General features: G+C 27.0%; 4 protein-coding genes across 7 annotated transcripts; 2 read left to right on the top strand and 2 right to left on the bottom strand.

Moving 5' to 3' along the window:
• Window positions 1–3,531: 3,531 nt before the first annotated feature.
• LOC111033264 (peptidyl-prolyl cis-trans isomerase CWC27 homolog) lies at window positions 3,532–8,980 on the bottom strand. 2 transcript variants are annotated; one of them, XM_022313935.1, is made up of 10 exons: window positions 8,847–8,980; window positions 8,442–8,512; window positions 7,491–7,700; window positions 7,223–7,423; window positions 7,020–7,159; window positions 6,735–6,932; window positions 6,521–6,667; window positions 4,108–4,298; window positions 3,892–4,021; window positions 3,532–3,778 (listed from the first exon to the last, which is right to left on the bottom strand). In XM_022313935.1, the coding sequence occupies exons 2-10, from the start codon at window positions 8,481–8,483 to the stop codon at window positions 3,604–3,606; spliced, it is 1,434 nt and encodes a 477-aa protein (XP_022169627.1). In that variant the 5' UTR covers window positions 8,484–8,512; window positions 8,847–8,980; the 3' UTR covers window positions 3,532–3,603. The 2 variants fall into 2 exon arrangements, with proteins under 2 accessions (XP_022169627.1, XP_022169625.1); XM_022313933.1 differs by having other exon boundaries at window positions 8,442–8,980.
• A 1,568-nt stretch (window positions 8,981–10,548) lies between these two features.
• Window positions 10,549–11,461, top strand: LOC111033278 (prefoldin subunit 6). Of its 2 annotated transcripts, none has more exons than XM_022313952.1 (2): window positions 10,549–10,682; window positions 10,779–11,461. In XM_022313952.1, exon 2 carries the CDS (start codon window positions 10,788–10,790, stop codon window positions 11,157–11,159), a length of 372 nt encoding a protein of 123 aa, XP_022169644.1. In that variant the 5' UTR covers window positions 10,549–10,682; window positions 10,779–10,787; the 3' UTR covers window positions 11,160–11,461. The 2 variants fall into 2 exon arrangements, with proteins under 2 accessions (XP_022169644.1, XP_022169645.1); XM_022313953.1 differs by having other exon boundaries at window positions 10,551–10,682; window positions 10,763–11,363.
• A 2,001-nt stretch (window positions 11,462–13,462) lies between these two features.
• LOC111033251 (protein PFF0380w-like) lies at window positions 13,463–19,890 on the top strand. Its single transcript, XM_022313910.1, has 8 exons — window positions 13,463–13,816; window positions 14,538–16,783; window positions 17,160–17,357; window positions 18,322–18,497; window positions 18,934–19,088; window positions 19,203–19,449; window positions 19,516–19,670; window positions 19,749–19,890. The coding sequence occupies exons 2-8, from the start codon at window positions 14,612–14,614 to the stop codon at window positions 19,871–19,873; spliced, it is 3,228 nt and encodes a 1,075-aa protein (XP_022169602.1). The 5' UTR covers window positions 13,463–13,816; window positions 14,538–14,611; the 3' UTR covers window positions 19,874–19,890.
• A 1,707-nt stretch (window positions 19,891–21,597) lies between these two features.
• Window positions 21,598–26,371, bottom strand: LOC111033256. 2 transcript variants are annotated; one of them, XM_022313918.1, is made up of 10 exons: window positions 26,081–26,370; window positions 25,908–25,995; window positions 25,267–25,326; window positions 24,792–25,012; window positions 24,555–24,734; window positions 23,406–23,731; window positions 23,192–23,342; window positions 22,952–23,047; window positions 22,006–22,089; window positions 21,598–21,943 (listed from the first exon to the last, which is right to left on the bottom strand). In XM_022313918.1, exons 1-10 carry the CDS (start codon window positions 26,158–26,160, stop codon window positions 21,763–21,765), a joined length of 1,467 nt encoding a protein of 488 aa, XP_022169610.1. In that variant the 5' UTR covers window positions 26,161–26,370; the 3' UTR covers window positions 21,598–21,762. The 2 variants fall into 2 exon arrangements, with proteins under 2 accessions (XP_022169610.1, XP_022169611.1); XM_022313919.1 differs by lacking the exon at window positions 25,267–25,326 and having other exon boundaries at window positions 26,081–26,371.
• Window positions 26,372–26,487: the final 116 nt, after the last annotated feature.

Genomic DNA, 26,487 nt, shown 5'->3' with positions numbered 1-26,487 from the left:
AACTATCTTCAAATCTCTCTGTCCCAAGAAAAAAACACCAACTTAGCCATACCCAATGGGTATATCTATAGAAAAAAATTGCCGACCAACTAAAATATAATGGTATTATTGACACATTATTGCTGATTTAAAAAGGAAGGTTAATTTATAATACATTTTTATAACATTGTTTTACTATATTTATCGACTTATTTTATCAATACAACTATACTTATTTTATGTTTAAGTAAATGATGTGTTGTGTTATAAATTTATTTATTTATTCATATTGTTGTAACCTTATAGCCTGTAGGTACAAGGTTGAAGGTATACTATATTTGGGCCCTTTCTCCATGAAAGGGCACTTGATGATAGTGGCATTTTAGGCCCCCTTAATTTTACTCTGCCCCAAGCCACGAAAATCGTCAGGATGGCGAACTATACGGAGCACATATACTTATAACATGCAGAGATCGGATCGTCATCTAACTTGATAGTTTCGTAACGACGGTGGGCGAAAAATCATGTCCTTAACTTTAAGAAGGTATTATGAATAATATTAGATGATAACACAGACTATAATTGTTATGAACATATTAAAGGTATTTCATAAAATCTGATGTGATTTTATGAACAGTTTGAAATGTGACCATACGACATTTTTTTTAATCTCGAAGTCCCCAACATTTAAATTTAAATCTTATATTTTTTATTTCTCCTATATTATTTAATATTTATGCTGCTCATCAACCCTCTTCAAAAAATACTATTGTCGCTGATTATTCCGAGGATAAAGCCATTTTATCTGTACACAATGGTAAATGACCCAGTGATTGCAGTGATTACTTCAAAAAAATTACAATCTCATCTAAACCTACTCTCTGAATAGTACACAGTACACTAAATGGAGAATCAAACTAAACAATAATAAATCCGGGGGACGAGGTGACCGAGTGGTCTGACGCTTCCGCTGCGACGCAGCCGGTCGCGGTTCGATCCTCGGCCACCGGGCGGCATTTTTCTCCGGACAAGTCGCGGTGACCGGAGAACAAGTGCTGCCATCCCCCACCCACCGGGGCATGGTAGAAACCTACGGGTGCCCCATTCGAAATTCTGCCAAAACAAACACACACGTGTTCCCCCCTACCGTACCAAAAACCTACAAACCATCAATAAAAACCTACAATACCCACTTATAGCTAATGGCCACAGTTGCCGGGCTCAAGATCAATAAAAAAAATAAAAATAAATAATAATAAATCCGTTCATACGACGTTCACCCTAAGACACGGGATTTGGCCTAACATATCTGTTAATAGGTAGATACCTATCCCTATTCTTGGTACTGTTAAATACTGAGGTCTAAACCTCGACAAAAGACGAACTTCGCAAAATCATATAAGAAAAAAAGATTAATAATAAATGTCCGTAGCCCGTTCCGGCCGTTCCCGATCTTTAAAAGTATTACTCTCAAAATATAAGTTCTCAACCCAAAAAACTAAACTACAAGTACATAAATCTCTACTGAAACCCATATGGACCTATTATAGGGTTCCGCGAAAAAAAATAAAACTAAAATACAATTTAGGCATTCACTCGATTTCTCTTGTAGTGATTTTCTTGTTTTGTTATAACTCAAAAACGAATTACTGTAAACACTTGAAATTTACACCAAATGCTTGTTTCATTGATTCATATACTTGATATTTTCAAAATATTTTGATTAGTTTTAAGCTGCTGACAGAAATTTCAATTTTCATTTTTTTTCTATAAATGTCAATAAAATTTTATTGGTTGAGTCAAAAAGCATGAAAATTGAATACAAGACTCTTGATAACTTGTTACAATAGCAGTTAAAAAATATTGAAAATATATAGGCACGATTTTTTTTACAAGCATTCAAAGTTCAAATTTTGACAATATTTATCAAATTGAAAATGATTCTGTAGTTAAAAATGTATAAGATTTTTAATTTCTATATCCAAGGATTGAAAATTTAAAACAAGGTTCCACTTAAACAGTTTTTTTCGTAATTGAAAAAAAAATCTAAAAAATGTATGAATATTGAATACTGTTATTTTTTTAGACATTTTAAGATCAAATTTGGATAAGATTGCTTATAATAGCATAAAGAATAACGTATATCATTTTGTTGTAATTCGGTTCCAAAACAGCCCAATTTTACTTAGGTATATTTAATATTTTGACAGCATCACTGATAATTTTAGAACAATTTTAATTCAACTATTACTGGCTACCATATTATTAATAACGATATAAAATATCCTAAACTGACATACCGTCTCAGCTCAAAATCGATTTTCGTATACAATGATTTGATATCATTGAATTCAAATTTAATACCATCCATTACAGGCTACAGCGTCCTCTTAGACACCTAGTGTACAGCAGAGCGACATCCACTTACCCGCTTTTTAAAATTTGAATTTATTTGAGGTAATAGGCAATATTTAGTAATTGTTTGTTATTTACATCGTACCTTAAATTGTAAATCATAGGTAAAATCTAGAATATAAAATAATTGATAGGTGGATGGATTATTTCACTTAGAACATAATAATTATTTAATAGTCACGAGCCGCGAGGCAACTACCCGAGACGCTGATTAGTTGGTTTGGTTAGGTTTAATCTAACCTAACGCTGCTAACTGCATTGGGTGGTATTATTATTTGGCATCACGATGTAGAGAAGATAGGTAAGATTTGGTGATATATATGTATATATTCTCTACATCTTGTTTGGCATTTATGTAATTTAGATTTAAATTAAGTCTTTAACAGCAGTACTATCTACTGCCGCCAAATAATTTTGAACTCTAAGACGTACGCAAAGAACAGGCCATCATAGTTGCTCAATTTCCTAGTTAGATAGAGCTGCCATTTACGATTTACAATGTTTACAAAGCTCCATTGGGTTACATTTTAGGAAAACATCTTGAGGGCCGAGGGCCTAATTTTACAATCAAGGTTTCCGATAGAGGACCCGGAAAATACATTTATATATGTGTCAATGACGCTGAAACATCAAGAAAATAAAAATGGCTTGCCTATTGTCAAATAAAAAACGCCATATTACAAGGAGAATATTGAATTAATAGCATTTAGAACTACCGTTACAAAGAACCAAAAAATAACAAAGTATAGGTAATTCGGACTATTGTATGAATCTCTCTACTCAAGGTCTTTAGTGGGTCGGTTGATCAGTTAAGGTATACAGATAAAACCAACGAAGAGTGTTTTTTTGATGTTAGATAATGTATCTATAACACCAGAAAAATCAAATGTCCTTATAATACTGCCACTATTTTTTTTCTAAGTATTACAGACCATTTAGGCGCTTTGTTGGTAATACTAAGTTCTTCCACTCCTCTCTATTATTCCTCTGACACTATTATCCCGAAAATTAAGCACAATACCAACGAGTATAAATTTATTTATTTATTACCTATGGACGACTTACACGCCACACTGCCAGAAACGTGACATTGAGACACTGTGAGGTTAGGTTAGGCAAAGGTCAATTTTTATAATATATTAAAACTTTACAATTAAATTTATTATAAGCCTAAGAAAAGCAAAATACATTGAATAACATTTTTATGTTTTAAACTTTTGTTTTTTTATCTTTGTCAGTTTTTGAATTTAATTTATTCAATTCACGCTTTCTTTTATTGATAGCACTTCTAGGATCATATATTTCAAACCAATCATCATCTTTTTTATTTGCATCTTTTGCTAGTACAGCATCTTCCTTCTGAAATTGAAGGGGATGACTTTTCCTGTATTTTGAATAATATAATAAACATTAATTGTAACATACAAATAAGCTAATAGTTTAATAAAAAAAAAAATAATTTTTATCATATAATATTTATTCAATTTGAAATTATACCAATCATCATCTTCTTCTTCTACTGTTTCAGTTGGTTTTTCAGGTTTTTCTTGACTTGACTGTATTGCATTATGTAGTTTATTTTTAAACTGTTCTAAAAGACCAAGAGCAAATTCTTCTCTATTTGAACCTAAATTGATAATCATTAAATAGGAGATTTTTAAAATAATAATAATTATAACTTATAATATGAAAGTTTTATGCAGTAAATGATACCTTTTTTAGGAATTTCACTTTTTTTGGAAGAATACATTTTTATATTTTCCAAATATTGTTGTTTAAGTGGATCAATAGGCAATGCGGGTATGCTCGGTATATCATCTATATCTAGGCTAGGCTTTTTTTTATTTTTTTTTTTTTTTGATAGCTGTGATTTTATTTCATTTATTTCTTTTCGGATTTCCTCTCTAGTAATAAAATAATCAAATTTAAAAAACATATTAAAAAAAATACAAGTAATACAATATATAATATTTCCATATTAAACATCATTAGTCATAATTAAATACTTTGAAATAAGCTTTACAGATAAAAAAGTAAAATCACCATTGATTATAGAATAAAATATCAAAGCTATCACTGTAAAGCACAATTTAAGATATACTGGTTAGGTAAAGCTCGATAAGAACCTAAAATGTGGTCAGGGGTGGACTGGGTCACTGTGCAATTGCACAAAAATGTACCCCGGGCTGGTACAAAATAATCCTCCTGGTATAATATTATTATTGTTGACAATTTTTTTAGGAACTCTTCTATTTATGATACCTTTGCAGTAGACCAACATAATCCACTCCGCTCAACTCAACCTTAAATGCTTATAAGCCATAATAGTTATGACTATATAGGGTCCGAACTTTAATGCAAAATGAATTATTTTTTGGGAAATCCGGCAATGCTTTTTGAGTGCAAAATCTCTTTCATACTCGTACATCAAAGAATTTAAAACTATTTAACTTTTATTTTACATATTTATCAGTTTTGGTGTTTTTTGAACACAAATTATTACAATTTTCAAGTAATTTTTGTTAATTCTTTTTTTTTTTTTTTTTTATTAGATAAAATAGAATATTTACAATCTGTAATTTATATACATACAATAAGTAAATATGATAACAAAGAAAAGGTAGGTATAACATGAATGGCGTGAGGAGGGAGGTCCACCAGTGTGGATACCCACTAACTTGGGGGAGAGAGTTTTATTTTATTTTATTTTTCAATTAGTTAGTGCAGTTCGGGATTTAGGAGATCACGACACCAGTGTCTTTTTAATCGACGTGGGGGGGTTATTTGGCATGAATTCACTGGCCAAGTTGGAAATCAATGGACTTGTGTGGTTAGCTGTTTTGGTGTGTAACTTTTTGTAGTCGTTTTTGGCTGTTTTGGAGACTGTTTCAATTTTAAGATCCTTGTGAAGTGAGAGGTTTGAGACGTACCATGGCGCGGATTTTATTAGGCGAAGGGAAATAGACTGGAAGGCTTGTATGGTCCGTATTTGGGAAGGCTTGGCACATCCCCAAATTTGTATGCCATATGCCTAGATAGGTTTTAGCATTGATTTGTATAATAGTAATTTGTTGTCAATAGAGAGTTTGGACTTGAGGATAGGTCGTAGTAGATGAAGTCTGGTGTTGAGAGTCTTTCTTTTAGTTTTGAGGTGTGGGCCCCAAGTTAATTCTTAAAGTACATTTATACATGATTTAGGTACATTTTTATATTTTAGATTAAATTTAAATAGAAATTTCAAAAATGTTGCTGCGACCATTCATTATATGTTGATTGTACATTGTATGATTTTATAAACTAAACAGTAACAACTAATTGGTTAGTCGGTGTTACATTGTAATTGCGTTTATATCGCTACTCAAGAATTGTTAAGACTTATTTTGGTCATTCTTAAGGATATTACTGCGGTCAAAGTACATATTTTAGGGTATTATACTCTAGATCAGCGTTTCTTAAAGTGTGGGTCGCGACCCACTGGTAGGTCGGGAACATTTTTTTGAATTATATAGATTCCAAGAATTTTATGTTAGATACCTCATTATAAAAAGTGCATTTTAATTATATTAATTACATTTTTATTCATATTAATTATAAACCTATAAAAAACTAAATACCTAATAAAAATGTATCCATATTTATTTAATACAAATTTTGTTTTCGACAAATTGTTGAAAAGTGAAACAATGTGGGTCGCGAAAGATTTTTTGGGGGAAATTTAGGTCCCGGTATTAAAAAGATTAAGAACTACTGTTCTAGATAACATCTATGATTTATGATTTAAAGTACAATATAAATAACAAACATTTAATATTGCCTCAAATAAATTTTAATTTTAAAAACACATATCACCTGTTTATTAATTTACTATGGTGATTGGTGAGTAACTAAAATTCAAAAATAAAGCACCTAAGTCTAAACATGTAGGCTGTTATAGTATAGAGCCGGTTTTTTTCAATAACAGTGGGTCGAATGGGTCACAGTCTGCTCCTGAATGTAGTCTTCGATATACTGTTCATAATAATAAACTATTAGCTCTCATTACATTATTTTGAGATTATCACTATTTTATTACCACCTATTACTATATCTTTAATTGTGCTGTATAGAATACTTAATTTATAATTACGCTTTTCTTTTTTTCTCTTCTTTTAGATCTTTGCCAAGTTCATAATCATCAGAATCTTCTTCATTTGTTTGTTCAACTGATTTAGGTGCACTTTTTTTATTTTTACTATTAGAAGACAATTTCGATCTAACATCATCAATACTTATTCTAAATAAAAATAAGTATGTTTAGTAATATAAATAAAGGTTTGAAAATGAAAATAAAATATTTTTACTTTGATGTCTGATCACTAGAAGGTATGGTTATATCATCTGTAAGTTCATTATCTATAATAGCAGGTTCTGAACTTAACTGAGGATCTTGAAGAACATCGTGAGTTGATTTTGGTCTACCACTAAACTCTTTTACAACATCAATAAGCTCTTCTTCATCCTCTTCAGCTTCTTCACCAAATGATAAAAGTTTAAAATTTCTAAAAATACATGTCATATAATATAACAATAAAAATAATAATGATGATATAATATTTAGGAGATTTTGGAAAGACCATATAACTTACTTGACACCAACAACTTCTTTTTTTTTTGAAAGTTTTTCAGTTTTCTCACTCTTTTTTTCAATTCTGGGTACGATATCAGGGAAAGGACTATTTAATACTATAGTTTTTAGTATTTTTTGATCATAAACTGGTTTATCTTCCTATAAATAAAATGAATAAGATCAATGAATGTTATTACAATGTAATAAGTACATTTTTAATACCGTATCTACAAGAGTTTCATTCAATTTGGTTAAATTAAAGATAGTATCACCAGCAACTTTTCCAAATATTGTGTGTTTTGTTTGAAGTTCTGGAGTGGATCCTAATGTGAAAAAGAATTGAGATCCATTATCATCTTTTCCAGCATTTGCCATAGCCACCAAACCACGTCGATTGAACCTAAGACGTGAATGTATTTCATCCTAAAAATACTTTTTTCTTAAAATTTATGAAATAGAGAATATACATTAAATAAAATAAAATTATTACTTTAAATGGATGACCATAAATTGATTCGCCGCCTGCTCCAGTTCCAGTTGGATCTCCACCCTGAGCAATAAAACCCTTGACAATACGATGAAACAAGACTCCATCATAATATCCATCAGTACACAGCTGAACAAAATTTCTACAAGCTTTTGGAGCTTCCCTTGACCATAATTCAATTTCAATATCACCAAATGAAGTTTTAAGCACAACCTTTAAGCAATATTAGAAAATTATTAAAATATTATATTATTTTTAAATAAAGTATTTATGAATAATTTAAAATGTATAATAAAAATATTTAATATATTTTAACACTTTATTTATATAATTAAAATATTTAGATTCTATTGAACATCCATTGAAACAATAAGAATATAATCATGCATTCATAGCTACATCTCAAAAACTAAAAATGTCCTGATATTTGGATTTAGAACTGCATTTTCAAACTGTGGTAAAAAAAGGGGGGTTCTCATTTGAAAAGTAGAAGTTCGTGTAACTACAGGATACTTCTTAAGCAGTAAAAAAAATATCAGACATTTGAAAATATGGTCCTTAGGTGTACTTGAAAACTAAAAATTAGAATTGAATAAATGCACTATAAAAGGGAAAAAGGGGTGTTGAGCACGCTTAAGATATAACCCTGCATAAGTTTTGCCACAAAAAAAAATGCACACGGGTGATTTCCAGCTATTATTTATAATTTTGTTTTAATATTAGAAATTAGATGTTCTCTAACTCCATCATAATACATCAACCTAAAAGAGTTAGATACTTGGATATATTATAAGCAAACAAATTTAAAGAAATGTACTCAATCATTAAGACTCATAGGAGACATACATTATATTTAATAACTTAAAAGTAAGATACAATTAAGCTACACCTTAGTCAACAGTATAATATTTAAAAAAGTAAATGGAGTAATCAAAACAATAACACTTTACTTACTTTTCCAGAAGTAGGAGGTTCTTGAATATAAATATTACTCATTTTATAAGCTTCAAAAGATTTTTTCGATACTAACAAACAAGTAAAAATAAAACTAATTGAATTTAATAAACCATTAATATTAAAATTCAATAAATAAATATTATTTGAGTACTGAAAATTGTATCAACCAAAACTTCAGGTCTGATTTTTGATTATAATTTATAGCACAACTATAGGTATTTAAATTTTATAATTAATAACAATTCAATTTATGCTCAGCAATAAATAAGGTACCATTAGCAAAAAACTTAATAAGAATAACAATAGTAATAATCTTATTCCAACATATTCTACTATTATTTTATGACACGAACTATATAAAATAATACTAAAGTAATATTACGATCGGATACTTTAGAGTACCTATAGATAGAACTTAGAATTTGCGAAATTCGAAGTATTATTTATTTTGAGGTGGTTTTAGAAGCTTCTATAAATCTTATTTCAAATCTAATTTGGATATCATTATTAATATTTATTAATTATTAGTCTGTGACATGGATAATAGATAATATAATAGATAATAACCTGTGATAACAACCTCAGACTGGTGGTACCACTCATAGACAGGTAGGTAATGATAATTTGGAATTGCGGAATAAAAATCCCCGGAAAATAAAACCCCATGAACAACCTCTGAAATAAAATCCCCGACCATAGGAAAAAAATCACCTGACTTCTGCTTATAACCGCATGAAAATGATTGAACAATTAATATTTTTTAAATTCTTATTATTAATGTAATTAACACTTTATTAATATTTAATTACAAATGTATACTTATATACTTATGGTATAGGTATACGCATACTTATCATAAAAAATGTATAATAAATAATTTTTAAACATTATCAATAATATTTTTGTACTACGATATTATTAAAAAATTAAAATTAAATCTACGAAATAAAATATTACGCTTCCTATACATTTTCCCGATTTTTTCATAGCAACAATATTAAGAAACAGTTCAATAATTAACTGTTAGTAACTACATTCACTAACTATAATTTAAAAATGATTTGATTATTATTATTTGCATTTGCATTTTTCAAAGTATCGATTATTCCGTATTCCAAATATTTATAGAATAATAATATGTAATAACCTAACCTAATAATGATGTTTACATTAACGTCGAAATATTAAAAGAAACGTAATGAATTTAATTTTTACAGAATCATAGATAGGTACAATATAATATCATAATAATATATTGCAAAATGTTATTAAAAATAATTGTTCAATCATTTGAACAGGATGTAGACATGTGGTTGTGACTTTGTGGTCTGGGGATTTTTTTTTCGATTGCCGATATTTGTTACCATATATTAGATCTAATTGTTGTACTGTCATTATTTCTCAAATTCTGTGATACCGCAGTTCAGTCAACAGAATAAAATGAAGTATCTCGAAATAGAGAGCCTTGTATGCATAATATATAGGCTCCTATTTTTGAGGATTTCGACAATATAACAATTATTTTAATTCACGAGAGTTTATTTATTGGAAATGGATATTGGCTATCATAAAATTGTGTATTACCTACCTACCAAAATTGTTCTTTGCCTCTGTGGTATTATTCGTATTATTTATATTAATAGTTAATACAATAGTACAATAAATAAGAAAGCAAGAACGACTGAACGATTACTATTCACGCTGAACAAGAAGTAAATTAATACCTATAGCCTGTAGGCTTTACAATAGACATGTGGTCTTAATTGGTATGCTTATTTCACAAGTGTTTGCACGGCCTTAGATTACTTCTGTGTATTCATGTGTAATATTTTATACATAGTGAATATTGAATACGTTCAACGAAGTGTGTAGTTATTAATACTGTCTTCTAAGTATAATTTTTAAATAATTAAACAGTAAACCTTTAGAGTTTAGATTATAATTTATTTTGTACATTACAAATTTCAAAATTAGAAATTTAATTAGATTTTGGTTGGCTACTCTTCATCTATCAAAATATTTTTATCACCAACAGGCACCAATTGTCTAGAGACCGTCCTGCCATCTGGGGATTAAATTAGTAAAGTTAAAAGTTTATCTAAACACCAATGTAATGTAAAATGTTTGATATTTGATAATTATTGATAAATACTAAATAGTAATAAATAATAATAATTTATTTGAAAACGTGCAACTTAGTAATTACTAAATATTAGTACTTTAGTAGTAAGTTAAGAGGTAAAGACTAAAGAATACGTGGATGTTTTAACCATAATTCGTAACCTAACTACTATCAACTTTTACAATTGTGTTTAAAGGGTTTTCAATTTTCAGATTTACAAAATGGCAGCCGAAGAATTATCGAAAAAGTTCCAAACAGAACTGGATGCTTTTAAACAATGTCAAAAAGAAATTCATCAATTAACAGGAATGCGTCAACAATTGGATGGTCAACTAAATGAAAACTCAATTGTCAAAGAAGAGTTAGCTCTTTTAAAACCTTCAGGTGAAGTATATAAAATGGTTGGCCCTATATTACTACGTCAAGACCACACAGAAGCCAAGGAAAATATTGACAAACGTATGAGTTATATTAAAAATGAACTACAAAGAATTGATGACCGGATTCACACATTAGAGGGAACACAAGACGAATATAGGGAGTCACTTACTAAAATACAACAACAGTTTCAAGCCCAACAAATTAAAAAATGATTTATGTTATCAATCATTTCAAATCAACTGATGAAAAATTATGCTACTAAACTATTTAGTGTGCCTAATTCATTAAATTTTTAATAATTTCAAAATATTTTCATAAGTAATAATACTAATAATGTATTAACATGTATTCATATATCCATGAACCTAAACAAATAGATTATTTAATTTACTAATAAATAAATATTTGTCCAATAATAATTTATTTTTTATGTTAATTATCAATAAGTAACTTGTTAGGTAATAATACAAAGTTGTTGGACATTAAAGTAATATATATTTAAGTGAAAATTATACTTAATGTATTCAATATTATTAAAATATTTATTAATCATTTTATTCTTTAAGATTCTTCTCCTTTGAAATTTTATTTTTCAATATTTTTACTAAGAATTACCTAATTATTTTAAGAAGCGATATACGGGCAGTATTTTATGTGATTTTAAGTTGTTTACCTACTGCACATGTTTAAATTGTTAATATTTTGTAATTAAAATATTAAATGATACATAATGTATCAAGGTTAGTTAGTGTGATGCTTGTTTGGTTTGTGCAGCTGTGTAGATGGAATTGGGGGAAGTGGGCTTATTAGTCTTGCAGAATTTATTAATTATTACTGACTGATTGTACTCAATTCAGGTTGAAAGTGAATCCCAGTTGCTCATAGAAACTGGATTATTATATTATTGTACACTATGTTATTTAGGCATTCAGTTTTGGGTCACAAATGTTAGTAATTTTAGTTGGTGATTCATGGCACCTAGCAAAAATTTTTTTTCTTTATGATTGGATCTATATTTTAAGGCTGGGAAATATAGAAGTATAGTATCCTCTTATTTTTCAATCTATAATAAAGAAATATGATGGGAATTCTGCAGTTCCTTCCTGATGTATTGTTACTTGCTTAAAAACTAAGTCAAGCAACCACATTGTGCAGAGGCATCTGTCACAGTTTATAATAGAAAATATGTCAAAGTAAAATATACTACATGAATATTATTATGGAATATTATTACTGGGGGTCACCAGCAATTAACAACGCCAATTCCCAACATATACCATTTTTAATCCTATCATAATAAAAGGGTCATTTAAATACACATTATTATTAATATATTAAAGATTTTCGAAAATTCTGCATTCTTAAATTGATTATAATGTAACAAATTATTCTGTACATTTGTTTTGTTTTATATCTACTTTATTTGTAGTACACTTCTTTTCCTTGTTTTTTATTGACTAATGATTTTTTTTAAACTTAAATATTGTTCAATTGTTGTTATCATAGAACTGTTATTAATTTGTTATGATAGAATTTTAGTATAAAATATTGATTGGTTTTATATTTAGATTTCTGAGTTGAAATTTAATATACAACAAGATCCCTGCTATTATACAAAATCTATAAGCAAAGAAAATATATTATTCACAAAACACAATAATAATTCAGTTGAATACTCAGAACTATTTATGAACTGTTTAAACAAATTAAAATGAATTGAGTTGTCAGAAAAATAGTATTCCAATATTGACTATTCATCTAGAATAAATAACAAAATTGTTATTGGATTTCATCAACTAAGTTCTATCAGAGATAACTTGTTAAGAACTATAAAAAAGCAAATGGTTTTATTGTTCTATGGTTTTAACTGAAGGTATAAGTATAGCAATAGCAATAAAATATTATATTATTTCATTTATCCTGTGTTTAAATATTAAAAAATATTCTCAAATATTTTAATTAAAAAAATAGCCTTAATTAAACTTAATTTTATTATTTACATAAGACTCAAATATTTTTATTCATATTTATGGTCATGAAATAAATATTGGTAACATTGGTTTTTCTTTCAATTATAAGCCACAGAATATTTCAGACTTAGAAAAAATTAGTTCATAAATAAATATATTGGTTGTATTATAGCTTGATTATTATAATAAAATAATAAAATCTATATAACTTCCAATATAATATAATATTACTGTTATACTTGTACAGATTGAAAGCAGACTTCAATAAAATGTTTTGGAAAATAATATAAAATCGTAAAATTAAATTAGTAAAACGAATTTCAAATAGAAAATTTAAAATTCGGCTGCGACACGGTAATTAACTTTTCTCTCACAGGGAGCGCTTGCTGTAATTTCCAGCACCATGAAGAACTCACCTCCTTATCATATGACTATGGTATTGGTATATCTTTAATTTGTCATGGTGAGATTCACGCGTGAAGTTTTTCGAGTGTCCGGCGTTATCAAGGTTTATAGATAATAGACTATTATCTATAAACCTTGCGGCGTTATAGGTTATTTGCACGATTTTAGGATAGATTCTGTGATAGTACTATCTTAAATCGTGGTTATTAGTTATTACCATTTACCTTTATAGTCGTGTTCATACTTTATGTTTCCTTATCTTTTAAATGAAGATTGAAGTTTCAACGTCTAAGATTGTGCTAAAAATCTAAAATTTGAATGTAAATGGTTACCTTTTATTAGTACACAGCGTATGTCGGGTGTCCGTTTATTCTGTAGTCTGCAGAGTATGTTGTAACTTAATATGAAATATATGTGTATAATATGTTTGATAAACTACCGCAATTAAATTTAAAATCATACAAGTTGTACATTACTTCATACATTTTTTATAGGTGAGTGATAAATCATAAATATTTGTTTAATAGAATGCTAACAATTTTTAACTCAGTTGCATACACTTAATGTAGTATATAGGCATATTTTTGAAAATATTTCTTTTACATAATTTCAGTTGTTTGCATCAAACATTTTTGAAAAACAATTTCTATTTTTGCTCCCTATTTGTCATTCATAAAGCTATAAAGCTTAAAAATCGATAATAAAAAGTAAAATACCTTCCTATACCTACCTATATTTTTTTCAAAAATCATAATTTGTTACAATTTTAGGTTATGAAATAAAAATATTTTCATACAACATAAGTAGAAAGTGGAATAAAGAGTTATGTTAAATTGAGTAATCCAAGTACCCTAGTTTTTATGATCTACAATTTGTTGTGCTAACTGCTAACTTTAAGAACTACATTAATAGACTCACAAACTAGATACCATTCAGAGTCAGAGCACACGTTGAGTATTTACTGTATACCAATTACAAAACAAAAATGTACAAATAGTATCAAAGGAGCTTCCCTTTTTTTGAGAGGAGATAACAAGAAAAATGTTAGAAATATATGTATGGTATTCATCTATTAAAGGATTCAATCATTGCTGGTTTTCTAAATCACAAGAAAGCAATGAATTGATATAGTAATAGTCATAATAATATTTTTATACAACTTTTTTTTAAATACATTTTTATAAATAATTTGTTTGTATCAATTGCTTGTTTCAGAACAAAATATTAGCCAAGAAAGAAACCCTGAAATTAATGCTTTAGCAGATGTTTCTTCGGTAAATAAATGTAACATGGATAATGATCTTGTAATAATGAAACCTAAAAAGAAAAAAAATCATAATAAAAGTTTAAACTCAATACAAATAAATCCCAATAACGGTGTACATTATAGAACGCATGAAAAAGATAATGATCATAATATAAATGATTCTGATTCTACGGAAAAAAAGATGTCTGAATTAAATACTTTAGCAACTAAGAAACCTAAAAAGAATAAAAAGCACAATAAAAGTTTAGATATGAACTCAGATATCAATGAAGCAGAATTCACATCATTTGAGAGAACTAGTGTTGAAGTTGGTGAACAAAATATTAATGATTCAGATTCTAGAGAAAATGTTAAAAAATTAAGCAGTAAGAAGAAATATATTAAAAGCTTAAATTTAATAGAATCAAATTTAATTAATGATGCAGAAATCAACAAATCATTAGAAGGAACTTGTAAAGAAGTCAATGGACAAAATATTATTGATTCTTATTCTAGGAAAAATGTAAACCGAAAAAGAAAGTCTGAAATGAATGGTTTAGTAGATATTTCATTGAGTGATAATTGTAGCATTGATAATGAGTATGTTCCAACCAAAAAAACAAAAAAGGAGAAAAATCACAATGGAAGTTTAAATTCAATAAAATTGAACACGAATCATAGTAAAGAAATCCAAGCATTTGAAAGACCGTTTGTTAATGATTCTAATAATAGCAATGTTGTCCAAATAATAAAGTCTGAACTAAACGTGTCATCAAATATTTCATTGAAAAATAAATGTAGCATGGATAAGAATAATGCTGTTACTAAAAAATCCAAAAAAGAGAAAAAGGATGATAAAAGTTTAAACTCAATAGAATTAAATACCAATATTGATGCATATTTCAAAAATGAAAAAAATAATGAACTAAATATTAATGGTTCTGATTCTAAGGAAAATAATATAATCCCAAAAATAATTTTTGAAGTGAATGCTTTAGCAGATATGGGAAATGATTGTATCAATGGTAGTGAGAATATTCCAACTAAAAAGAAGAAAAAGAAGAAAAATCATAATAAAAGTATAAATATGATAGAATTAGATACTATTAATGATGCCGATTGCTATACATATGAAAAAAATAATGAACAAAAAATAAATGATTTACCAACTAAAAAACCTAAAAAGAAGAAAAATCATGATAAAAGTTTAAACTCAATAGCATTAGATCCAAATCATGATAAAGAAATCCAAATGCTTCAAGAAACGCATGAAGAAGTAAATGGTTCTGACTACAGAGAAAATGTAAACCAAAGAATAAAATCTAAATTAAACACCTCAACAGATATTCTTTTGGAAAATAAATGTAGTATAGATATTGATAATGTTGCAATTAAGAAACGTAACAAGAAGAAAAAGCATAATAAAAGTTTAAGCTCAATAAAATTCAATACCAATAATGATACATATTTCAGACCATATGAAAAAAAAAATGAGCTAAATATTAATTGTTTTGATTCCAAGGAAGATAAAGTTCAAAAAAAAATGTCTGAAATGAATGCTTTAGCAGATATTTCACTGGGAAATAATTGTAACAATGATACTGAAAATATTCTAGCTGAAAATCATAATACAAATTTAAATATAAATATCAACCACAATACTGAATTCAAAACATTTGAAAAAATCTACAAAGAAGATAGTGAACCAACTGAACCAAGTATGAATGATTCTGATACTAATGAATTATCATCTGCTCCACTGGAAATTAGTTATGGCTTAGATACTGAAAATATTGCAACTAAGGAATCTAAAAAGAGGAAAAAGCACAATATTTTAAAAACTGTGATTTCAGACTGTACTGATGAAAATAAAATGCTTTCCCAACCTAACCTAACCTTTCCAACGATTTCCCAAAACCAGTGTGAACTAAAGACTCTGCTAAATTCTATAGAAAAATATAATGTTGAAGAATCATCTACTATTGATAAAACCAACTTTAATTTAAAGCAGTTTAATTTAATAAAGTACCTAACAAATAAAGATCCTTCACTAAAAAATCATCCTAATTTTAAACAAATAAATGAGTATTTGTCTAAAAAGATCAAGCTAACCATAAATACAAAATGTGAAGTAGGAGCATCAGATATTTTATTACTGAAAACAGTTGGAAACATTATTTTGAAAAAAATTGTTGAAAAAATTGATTCTGCACAGGTATAATACTTTTGATATCTAAAAAAAATTTATAATAATTTATATAATGTATACTCTATTGCACGAGAAAATGGGCTACTTGCTGACCAAAACTGGTCTATGATGTACCAAAATGACTCATTCTCTTGTGGAACAGAGTAAAGTATATACCAGGAGTGGCAAACCTATGGCATGCATGCTAGAAGTGGCACATTAGCCAAATTTCATGATATTTTGTCTGTATTTCATAAAATAAAAGTTAACAAATGATCTTTTTGGTGGCAGTGGGCACTCAATTATATTTTAAAAATTTTGGTTTTAAATTTTGGTGCTTGGCCTGTAAACGGCTTGCCACCCCTGGTATATACTTTATTTAATTTGTATTTATTTCACCTAGGATATAAAAGATTTAGTAATTGAATTACCAGCTGAATGTCAGGAAAATAAAATTCATTTTATGGAGACTACTTTAAGTAGATTACCAAATAAACTCAAAATGGATATTATAAAGAAGCACAATCCTCTGATAAAACTAAGAGTATTTAATGAAGATGAAGATAGAATGATTCGGGAATATTGGTCAAAATTTCAAAAGGTATCTTTAAAAAAAATTGTATTTTTTAATAAAACTAGATAGGATGCATGGACCCATTTCATTGCTCCCATGAGCATATGATGTATTTTTAAATTGTAGAATAATTATAAGTTAATGCCTTCAATAAAATATGAGTACAGTTTGGTATGAATATTGAATATTATAGCCCCAGCAACTCTAGAGAATTAACTCATGGTCTTTGATGCTGAGTTATTGTTAAGACCAATAAGAATATTAAAATACTATTTTCGGGCCAACGCTACTCTTTTGTGAATCCGAATGATCGAGATGCGGTCTCATGGTAAAATTTTCCCCATCTACTCATGGCAACGGTGATGGCAGCCAGCATTCAGGCTGGTATAGTGGGGAGTAAAAAAGTTGAGTCACTAGCCCAAGTATAAAGGATTTTAATATCAGTATTTAATATATAGAATTTCAATTTCAATATTGAATTTGTAAATGTCAAGTTGTCATAGTTTTACTAGTAGCTTATGATAAACAATTTATATACATTGAATTATATTGAAAGGCAAAAATAAACTTTGGTTCTAATAACATGGGAAAGAAGATGAGAATATTGATATTCTATTAAAAAATACTTTATGACTCCCAGCCAGAAAAACTAAATTTGTTTTTGTTAATGAATATATATAATATGTAGGCACTGGCGTTATAAACTTGAAATTATTCAATAAATTTCAGTAGTTAGTGCAGATGAAGTACCTTCATCTTAATCGGGATAAATAATCATAAAATGAAAAATATATGTTATCGCTGTAGAACTAATACACCCTAAGGTTTTTAAAAAGATCAGACTAAATGTTTAAAACAATTTTTTTTTCTTTTAGATTTAGCCTTATTGAATATGTTAACCATAGTATTTTTGTTTAACAACTAAACTATTTGTATTATTTATACATATTACATAATTATATTGCATATGATAAAAATATTACATTTTCAGGAATACAATATTTCAAATATTCTACCATTCTTGTCTAATGGTGTGGAAATGGCTTTGAGCCCTAATGAAAGATTACAATTTATTCGTTATATATCAGCTGGACTCCCTAACCGATTGTTGTATTCTGTTTTTAATAGATTCAATATTCTGTTTAATGAATACCAAGACAAAACAAGGTATGTACTCTTATCTCTCATATAATTGATATTAGTATAATGATTAGTCTTATATTTCTATGTATTTTTAAAAAAATATTAGAAAGATAATATTTGTTTAGACTGGGTTAGAGTCAATGTCTACATCTTATCTTGTAAGCATTTTCAAATCAAGTTTTACTGAAATTAAAATTATTCTTATAGGTACTTAAAAGAGTATCTCATCAAACTACATATTAACAATCTCTTTGAGGTTTAAAAGAAAATGTTATTCTACTCTTTGTAGCATCTCCGCACTCATAATATGAAATAAATATAAATTAAATTCCTTTAAATTTTCATAAATACATATTAATGGTATTTGATTGAAATTAATGTTATTCAGTATCTTCTATACCTGAAGAAAAGCTCAAACAATTATTTATTAATAATTTTTACTGCTTTTCCTGTTTCATAGTTTTAGTGAAGAAGAAGACCAATTAATTATAAAAGTAGACAAATGTGATGCGATCAGAAACAAATTTTCAGTATTAAGTTTAATTTTAAACAGAACTAGATTACAGCTTTATAGAAGAATTGAAGTTTTAAGGAATCAACATAAAGAATTTAAAAGTGAGTTAAAACAAATTAATTCTAAAAAGTACCTAAAGCTTAAGGTAATTTGTAAATGAAAAATATTTTTTCTCAATAAAATAATCAAAAATATTTTTTTACCTATTTGATTAGAAGTTATTTGGGATGATCAAAAGCGACAAGAACTATTTACAAATATTCTATTAGAAACAAATACAGAACACTGGAAACATTTGAAAAGTCTGACAATAACAAAAGATATATGGATTACAATTGCAAAAAACCTTGGTGACGATTTTACGTATAAAAAAGTTAGATATCAATGGAACTATTTATATACAATGTTATTTTGTGAAAAACCTATTTTAATGTCAACATTCAACTTAACTACATTGAAATTGTAAGTTTTTTAGATCTATCAATACAAATTTAAAGTTGTAATAAATAAAATATTATAATTTTTCAGATTAAAACAAATTAATGCCAAGCATTGGTCAGATTTGGATTGGATAGAAATAACAAATAAATTGTATCCAGGTGCAAATAGTAAAGTTATTTGTACGTTTTTTCATTCTTGGATTGATAGGAAAGTACCATCAAAGATTAAAGGAAACATTCAAGGTAAATTATTACTTAATTTAATGTAAAGGTTATGTCACAAACACTGATGTAATATATTAATTTAAAATTTTTTTATAGATACTTTGAATTATTTGCAATGCCACGAAGTGGATAAATTAAAAAAACGAATTGATAAACACGGTGAAAGAGAATTTCCTAGGCTTACAGTTAAACATTTTGATTTATTAGTTAATAATCAATAAAAAATTATTGATTGATATTCATTTTTTTATTTAAAAAAAAAAAAACTTTTCACAGAGAGTATTATAAAAAACTGTTACAACATTCACATTTCTATGGTTTGCTTTTGTATAATATACATATATATATATATTATACTATATAGATATAAAAAAAAAGCCAAAACAAATTAATATTGTGTTGCTGTGGCCATCAGACTTGTGTAAAAACTAAGGCAGTATGGTTATGACTCTATGTCCAAGAGGCACAGGAATAGATTGGCTCAGGCTAATGTGAAAATCTAGTGATCTACAAATTTTTTAATAGACATAATTGTAACAACATTTAATTTGAGCAATCTGAATTCTAACATTTTTTTTTTAAATCAGTCGGTAAATTTAACTTGTCTTCATATCTGCCATATCGTTGACAATTGATAGAAATCAGGGGGAAATATGGAATCTAGAAGGCTCTTTAAAAGTTTTTCATTCATACAAAAAAATAATGTCCTTATAGTAACAGCAACTATATACACTATACAGAGTGTAACTTAAACCACAATAAATTTTTTTTTATTTACAGTATTAATAAATAAATATTCTGCACTTTTTTGCGCAAGCATCCATAAATTATTTATTATTAAAAAGTTATTTCATTTGTCAAACCTTTTTGTTACACCTTTGTGCCTATAGTTATGTTGTAACTAGACAAAATTGGATTATTATTTAATATAGTCAAAAAATATTTTTTAAATTTCTTTTTAACTATTTTTTCAATACTAAATAATAGAATTAAGAATAGGGAACTTAGTTTCATATAAGCAGCCAGAGTGAGTAGGCTTAGGGAGCTACTGCCTACTAGTCACTACTTTTCATACTGTAACCGGCAAGTTTTGGATCCAACCTTAACTCTATCAGAAATAAATTGAAAAAAAAAGTTATATCTTAGTGTACCATAATGAAAATATTAAAAGTATGATAATATAGAGCGCTGTGTAAAAATTGTAGAATCGTAAACTTCATTGGTTTATTAAAAACCAAGTTAAGTTATCTCTCTCTGATGAAAAATAATGAATCGCAGAATTTTGTGTTTTTGTATCACAAATTAAAAGTATTCAAATTGTATGCACACTATAATTTTTAAATTTACAAGATTTTGTGTAATATTGTATTATACATATAATTAAAAACACATACTGGATTAAAATATTGTGACATAAAATTGTGATATTATAATAAGTCTGTGTCGCTGTGTTGGTATTAGCAACAAGTCTGTACATGGTTAACGGGCTAAGTTGATAGATTTCAACAAAATTTAACAATTTACGATAATACTTAGACTTAATATTTTAATAATATGCATATATGCATAATTTATATAGAAATATCATTTAAAAACGTTGACATTCACAGGTTTAAAATTTAATTTATTCTATTTCAGTCAACTATACCATCCAAATACATAGAAATGTCGAGCAGTGAACGAGTAATTAATTTTCATAAGATTAGTTTGTGAGCTAAATATAATTAAATCAATGCCATATTCCAAGATTAGATTTAAACACTATCATAATAATTTTTATTTTTCAATATTAATTATTAATTACATTATTATTGATTTAAACTTATATTTTATTAAATATCATCTACAAAAAAAAAAGGTAACACAAATTATCAGAAAGATTTTAACTGAAAAAAGTTCCTATCCAAGAAAATAAAAAAAAATGTATATGATACCTATTACCTATGAAACAAATCAATTATAATTGATCTACAAATTTGCCACTTATAGTAATAAAATAATATTAAATAATGTAAAAAAAATATTTAACTTTAAATTCCCTATATACATTCAAAGAATCTAATATATAGAAAAAATGTACTGAATTAAAAATAATAAACAACAAGATTAATTATTTCCTAAATAGTCTATGGAAAATACTCCCCTTAGCTAATCCTTTAGATGGTCCTTTTTTGAGCTCAGCGTTTGGTCCTTTTGCTAATGAATGAATTTTACTCAACAATGATTTATTTGGGCCTTTGGGTTTCACTCTATTTTTTTCATCTAGCTCACATTTAGATGAGCACTTTTTGCTGTAAAGAAAATTAATTACTAAGTAAAGAATATTTATGGTTTAGTAACAAATAGGATTTACCTCAATAAATCTTTGTTAGGACCTTTTGCCAAACTTTTTTGTGTACCATTTGCTGCTATTTTCTGGCTCTCAAAATGTATTTCACTAAATCCAATAAAAACCATATTTGATAGTTGACATATTATACAAAAAAGGAAAACATAATATAAATATAAGTATAAGTTATAGAACTATACACATAAAAAAAGTAATAACACTGCTTATTATACTTATTTATATTTTATACAAAAGAAATGCCAGTAAGTAAAATAATATCAATTATGAAAGATAAACAAATAAGAATATATGCGACTATCGTTAGCCATTAAAAGGAAACCACTCAGCATCCCAACTTTAATAGGTCATTATTATTTATTATTTAAGTAGATATCTGGGACAATTTAAGTTTTATTTGGACTCTTTGAAAGAATACAAAACTTTAAAGTTGAAATTCTGTAACTTTTAACATTTTTCCTTCTACCTGACAAAACTATGCTTTATCCAGCGGGAGGACACTAAAATTACATGACCCAACAATAATCAGTTATTTTGCACATCCCCAAGCGACTTTTTGCCATAGCGGGACCAGTCTCAATAATAAGGTTTTCGAGGGATTGCACAGAATTGATGAAGTTCTCTTGCTGGACAGAGAATAGTATGAAAATCATAATTACATATCAAAAGCACTAACATATATACAACGGAAACAATAAATATATAGTTATAAAGACTTGAAACAAATATTTAAAATGTATTAAAAAATGATAAAGTACATAACTTTGGTAAACCAATACATTTCTAACATGACTTAGAATTTAGAAACTAGAATATAGTGACATAGTATAATAATTAACATATCTATGTGTCATGTAATCCCTAACTGAATAAAAATTTAAACCTTATCAATTTTTTTTAGTCCTTTAGTTTTTATTCTCATTTTTTCTATACAATACAAATATTTCCTTACCAGGTAGAATTTCTTGATTCAGTTTTAGAATTGCTTATGTTCGTTACAACACGGCCATCAATTGATTTGTTACTAGAAATCTCCTTTTTGAGTTTACTATAATAAGTAAAATTAGTAATAACTTCTTTAAGGATGCATTTTAAATTTTATATAAAAGTGAATATTACAATAGATTGACTTCAAGTTGTATATTTTATTACACTATTTTTTAATCTATTTTTTTTATTTGAATAATATTACCCATCATTTTCATCCTTTGTTTTAAATTCATTATCTAAATGATTTTTAAGAATTTGATCAGCTAATAATTCATTATAATCTGTACTTTCCAAGGCAAAAATTATAATTTTTTCTTCTTGATCATCAAATTTATCGTGTAATCTTTGTTTTACTATAAAAATAAAAATAATAAAAATAAAAATAATAATTCATTTTTTAATTTTATAATTTTTACTTTTTATTTGTTCGTCCAAATTTATTTTTTTGGTTGGTGTTGATACAACAGAAGAAACAGGCCAAGATGAACAAGTAGATTTAGTTTTATCATAATTATCACATGTTTTTCTTCTTAACCAAAACATATCGTCCTCTTCGTAATCATTTTCACTGTTGGTTAATGTAACTCTGGGCAATTTCGGCACAATTTTTGTAATATTATGTCGTTTGTTGAATCCCATAGTTAGTAATGTTTTTGTTGCTTGGTTAACATTATTATCAGCACTGCATAATGTATCCAAAAGTACTGTTTCTTCTACTACTGGAAATACACTTTTCAAATATCTATATGAAATATAAAACAAACACTTAAAATTAAAAACAACAATATATCATTTGGATAATCGATTTGACAAGAACAATTTTTAGAAAAAATACTTACCAACTCATGCCATAAAATAAATCCATCAATGTAAAATTTTGCCCACAAAAAATATTTTCTATCGTCTAATTACATCAGACAATTATCAATTCAATTTAACTACATATACTGAAACATCAAAAATAAAATTCATGCTAAAAATAAAAATAAAATAGGTAAATGAAAAAAATAAAATCATGGCAAAACATTGTTAATTCAAGCCTCACACAAACACATTCACATATACAATTATACACATGATACTTGTATCTAAAGTCATCAACTACAATATTTATTCGTTGAAAAATGTTTTCACACTTTAAAAAAGACAATTTAAAGGGATAATCTCTTTGAGTGGTTTTCAATTTCTACTATTTTTCAATATCTACTGTCAAATAATAAAATAATAGTAGATTACATACTCATATAAATTATTTAGATTAGTCTGACCAAATATTTTATTTTTAAATCAAACAATATTAAATACTTATAAACAGAGGTAAATAGATAAGTAAATATTATTTTAAATGAGCTATTTAGTACTAAGGATTTTGATGAAGTTTAATATCTAAGCAATCAGTGTTAAAATATTTGGACCGACCTGTATTATAAATAATAATAATTAAATTAATAAAGATTGATTTAATGTTTATTATTATTTGAACACTTGCAATATGATTTTTTAATAAGGGTCTATTAATTTACATATTATAGCAATTTAAATTTAAAAATATGTAATAAAATTACCTGAGTTTCATTTTTGGAGAATAATGAGCTGGTTTAAGTGATGGACTAGCCATGGGTGAAGGATTAGCTTGTAACATATAATGACGACTAACTGATGGTGGCGTATATGGTCCAGGTGTAGCAATTGGATGTTTTTCTACTTGCAAAGCACTAATAACAACAGCTTCTCTGTTATGATATCTAAAACAATTTTCATTATATTAGAATAAATAAGATACAATTAAAATATTATCTTACTTATTTAATAATGATTTAATATGGGATTCTGATGCAGTCGGAAACATTGAGCTAATTTTTGTTATTGATTGATCTACATAAGAACTGCTGATTGGTGACATGTTGGGAGTGATTGCAACCCGATTTGTAGCACTTGAGCGTGCATAATTGATTGCATTAGAACCCATACGAGGACTAAATCTAACTGGTGTTGGACTTGACTTCTGTGTAATAATTGAATCCTACAATAAAACATACATCAACATTAATTTATAATGTACTTATTACATTAATTATTCATTGTAATAATAGTTTCTACTCAAAATGCTCAATTGAAGTCAAACACAACAATATATTGTATTTATAACCTATTCGTATACATAACCCTACAGAATATTTATTTTGAATATGATACATTTTAATTTTTTAATTAACAATAGCCAAAATATTTTAGTTCATTTGTACATGCAAAATTTAAATAAAATAAGAGAATTACCTGATGAATATGATAAAATGGTTGAGGAGAATCACTTTTACATGGAGAATCATGTTGAGTCTAAAATATTTTAAAGTAAAAATTAGTTTTAAATAATTGTATTGTAAATAATGTTGTTAAATTGAGCTTTAATATTATCAGTATTTTAGGCACCTAGTGTATATTATGAAATATTGTATTTAAGATTTTAAGGAGCAGTGGGTTTATCCCTCTGTTGGTCTCTAGATAAGAAAAATGTGCTGTACAATTGGAGTCTAGATCTCATGTGCTTGCTGATGCTTAAAGTACCAAGTACTCTCTTAATAGAATAAAAATAAACTTTATTGTGCTACTGAGTAAGTAAAAGAGTTTCAACAATTGAAAATATACCTTGTAAAAATTAAAGTTATTATAAAATTGAAACTTTGCAGATAAAGGAATCAAATAGCTAGTGAAGATCTTCATTATAATTATTTATATGGATATATTTGTTTTATTATGATGAAAAATAATTAACAAAACAATAATACCTGGTTTTAAAAATATAAAATTTGAATGCAGTCATGTTACATTATATTTCATTTTTTTTTAATAACATACCCACTACCTAATTAATTACAAGTTTAATTTGTTAATACTTGTAATTTAAACATTATTCTTACTTGAACAGACAAAGGTTTGGTCATTTGATAATGAAGATATTTTGAATGCGAATCTTCAATGCTTGTAAAATAATTAAATAAATTGTATCTGGAAAAAAAAATTAAAAAAACGATTTAATAGTCAAATACTCCGAAATTTATTTATACACAGGTAATACTAAAGTAAAAATTACGTTTTCGCAGATTTGCAGCCATTCTTGTTGTGCCAAGTAAATGTATTTTTGTTCATATCTTGAACGGGTACATCTACCATTGCTTAAATAATTAAAGGATACTCGTATTTGTATATCAAAATAGACTATGGTAGAATGATCGTTACTTTAGTGTGGTAGGTCAATACACAAAATAACTAAAGCAATTAATGATACAGATAATTTAAAAAATTCATTGACAGCAGATTTACTATTTGGGTAATATTTATTTACTTTTTTAATCAAATTAGTGTTTTTATTTCAAGGACGAATTTTGCATAAACAAAATTTATACGAATACAACACGGTTGCAAACTGAACAAAAATAAACAAAAAACTGTTTTGGTCAAATTTCAGTTTTGCTTTTGGAAATTGTTGGGAAAAAATAG

This window comes from Myzus persicae, unplaced genomic scaffold, assembly GCF_001856785.1.
Source record: "Myzus persicae strain clone G006 unplaced genomic scaffold, MPER_G0061.0, whole genome shotgun sequence".
Lineage (NCBI taxonomy): Eukaryota > Metazoa > Arthropoda > Insecta > Hemiptera > Aphididae > Myzus > Myzus persicae.
Note: the sequence above shows the minus strand (reverse complement) of the source record. Positions and strands in the feature narration are given on the sequence as shown.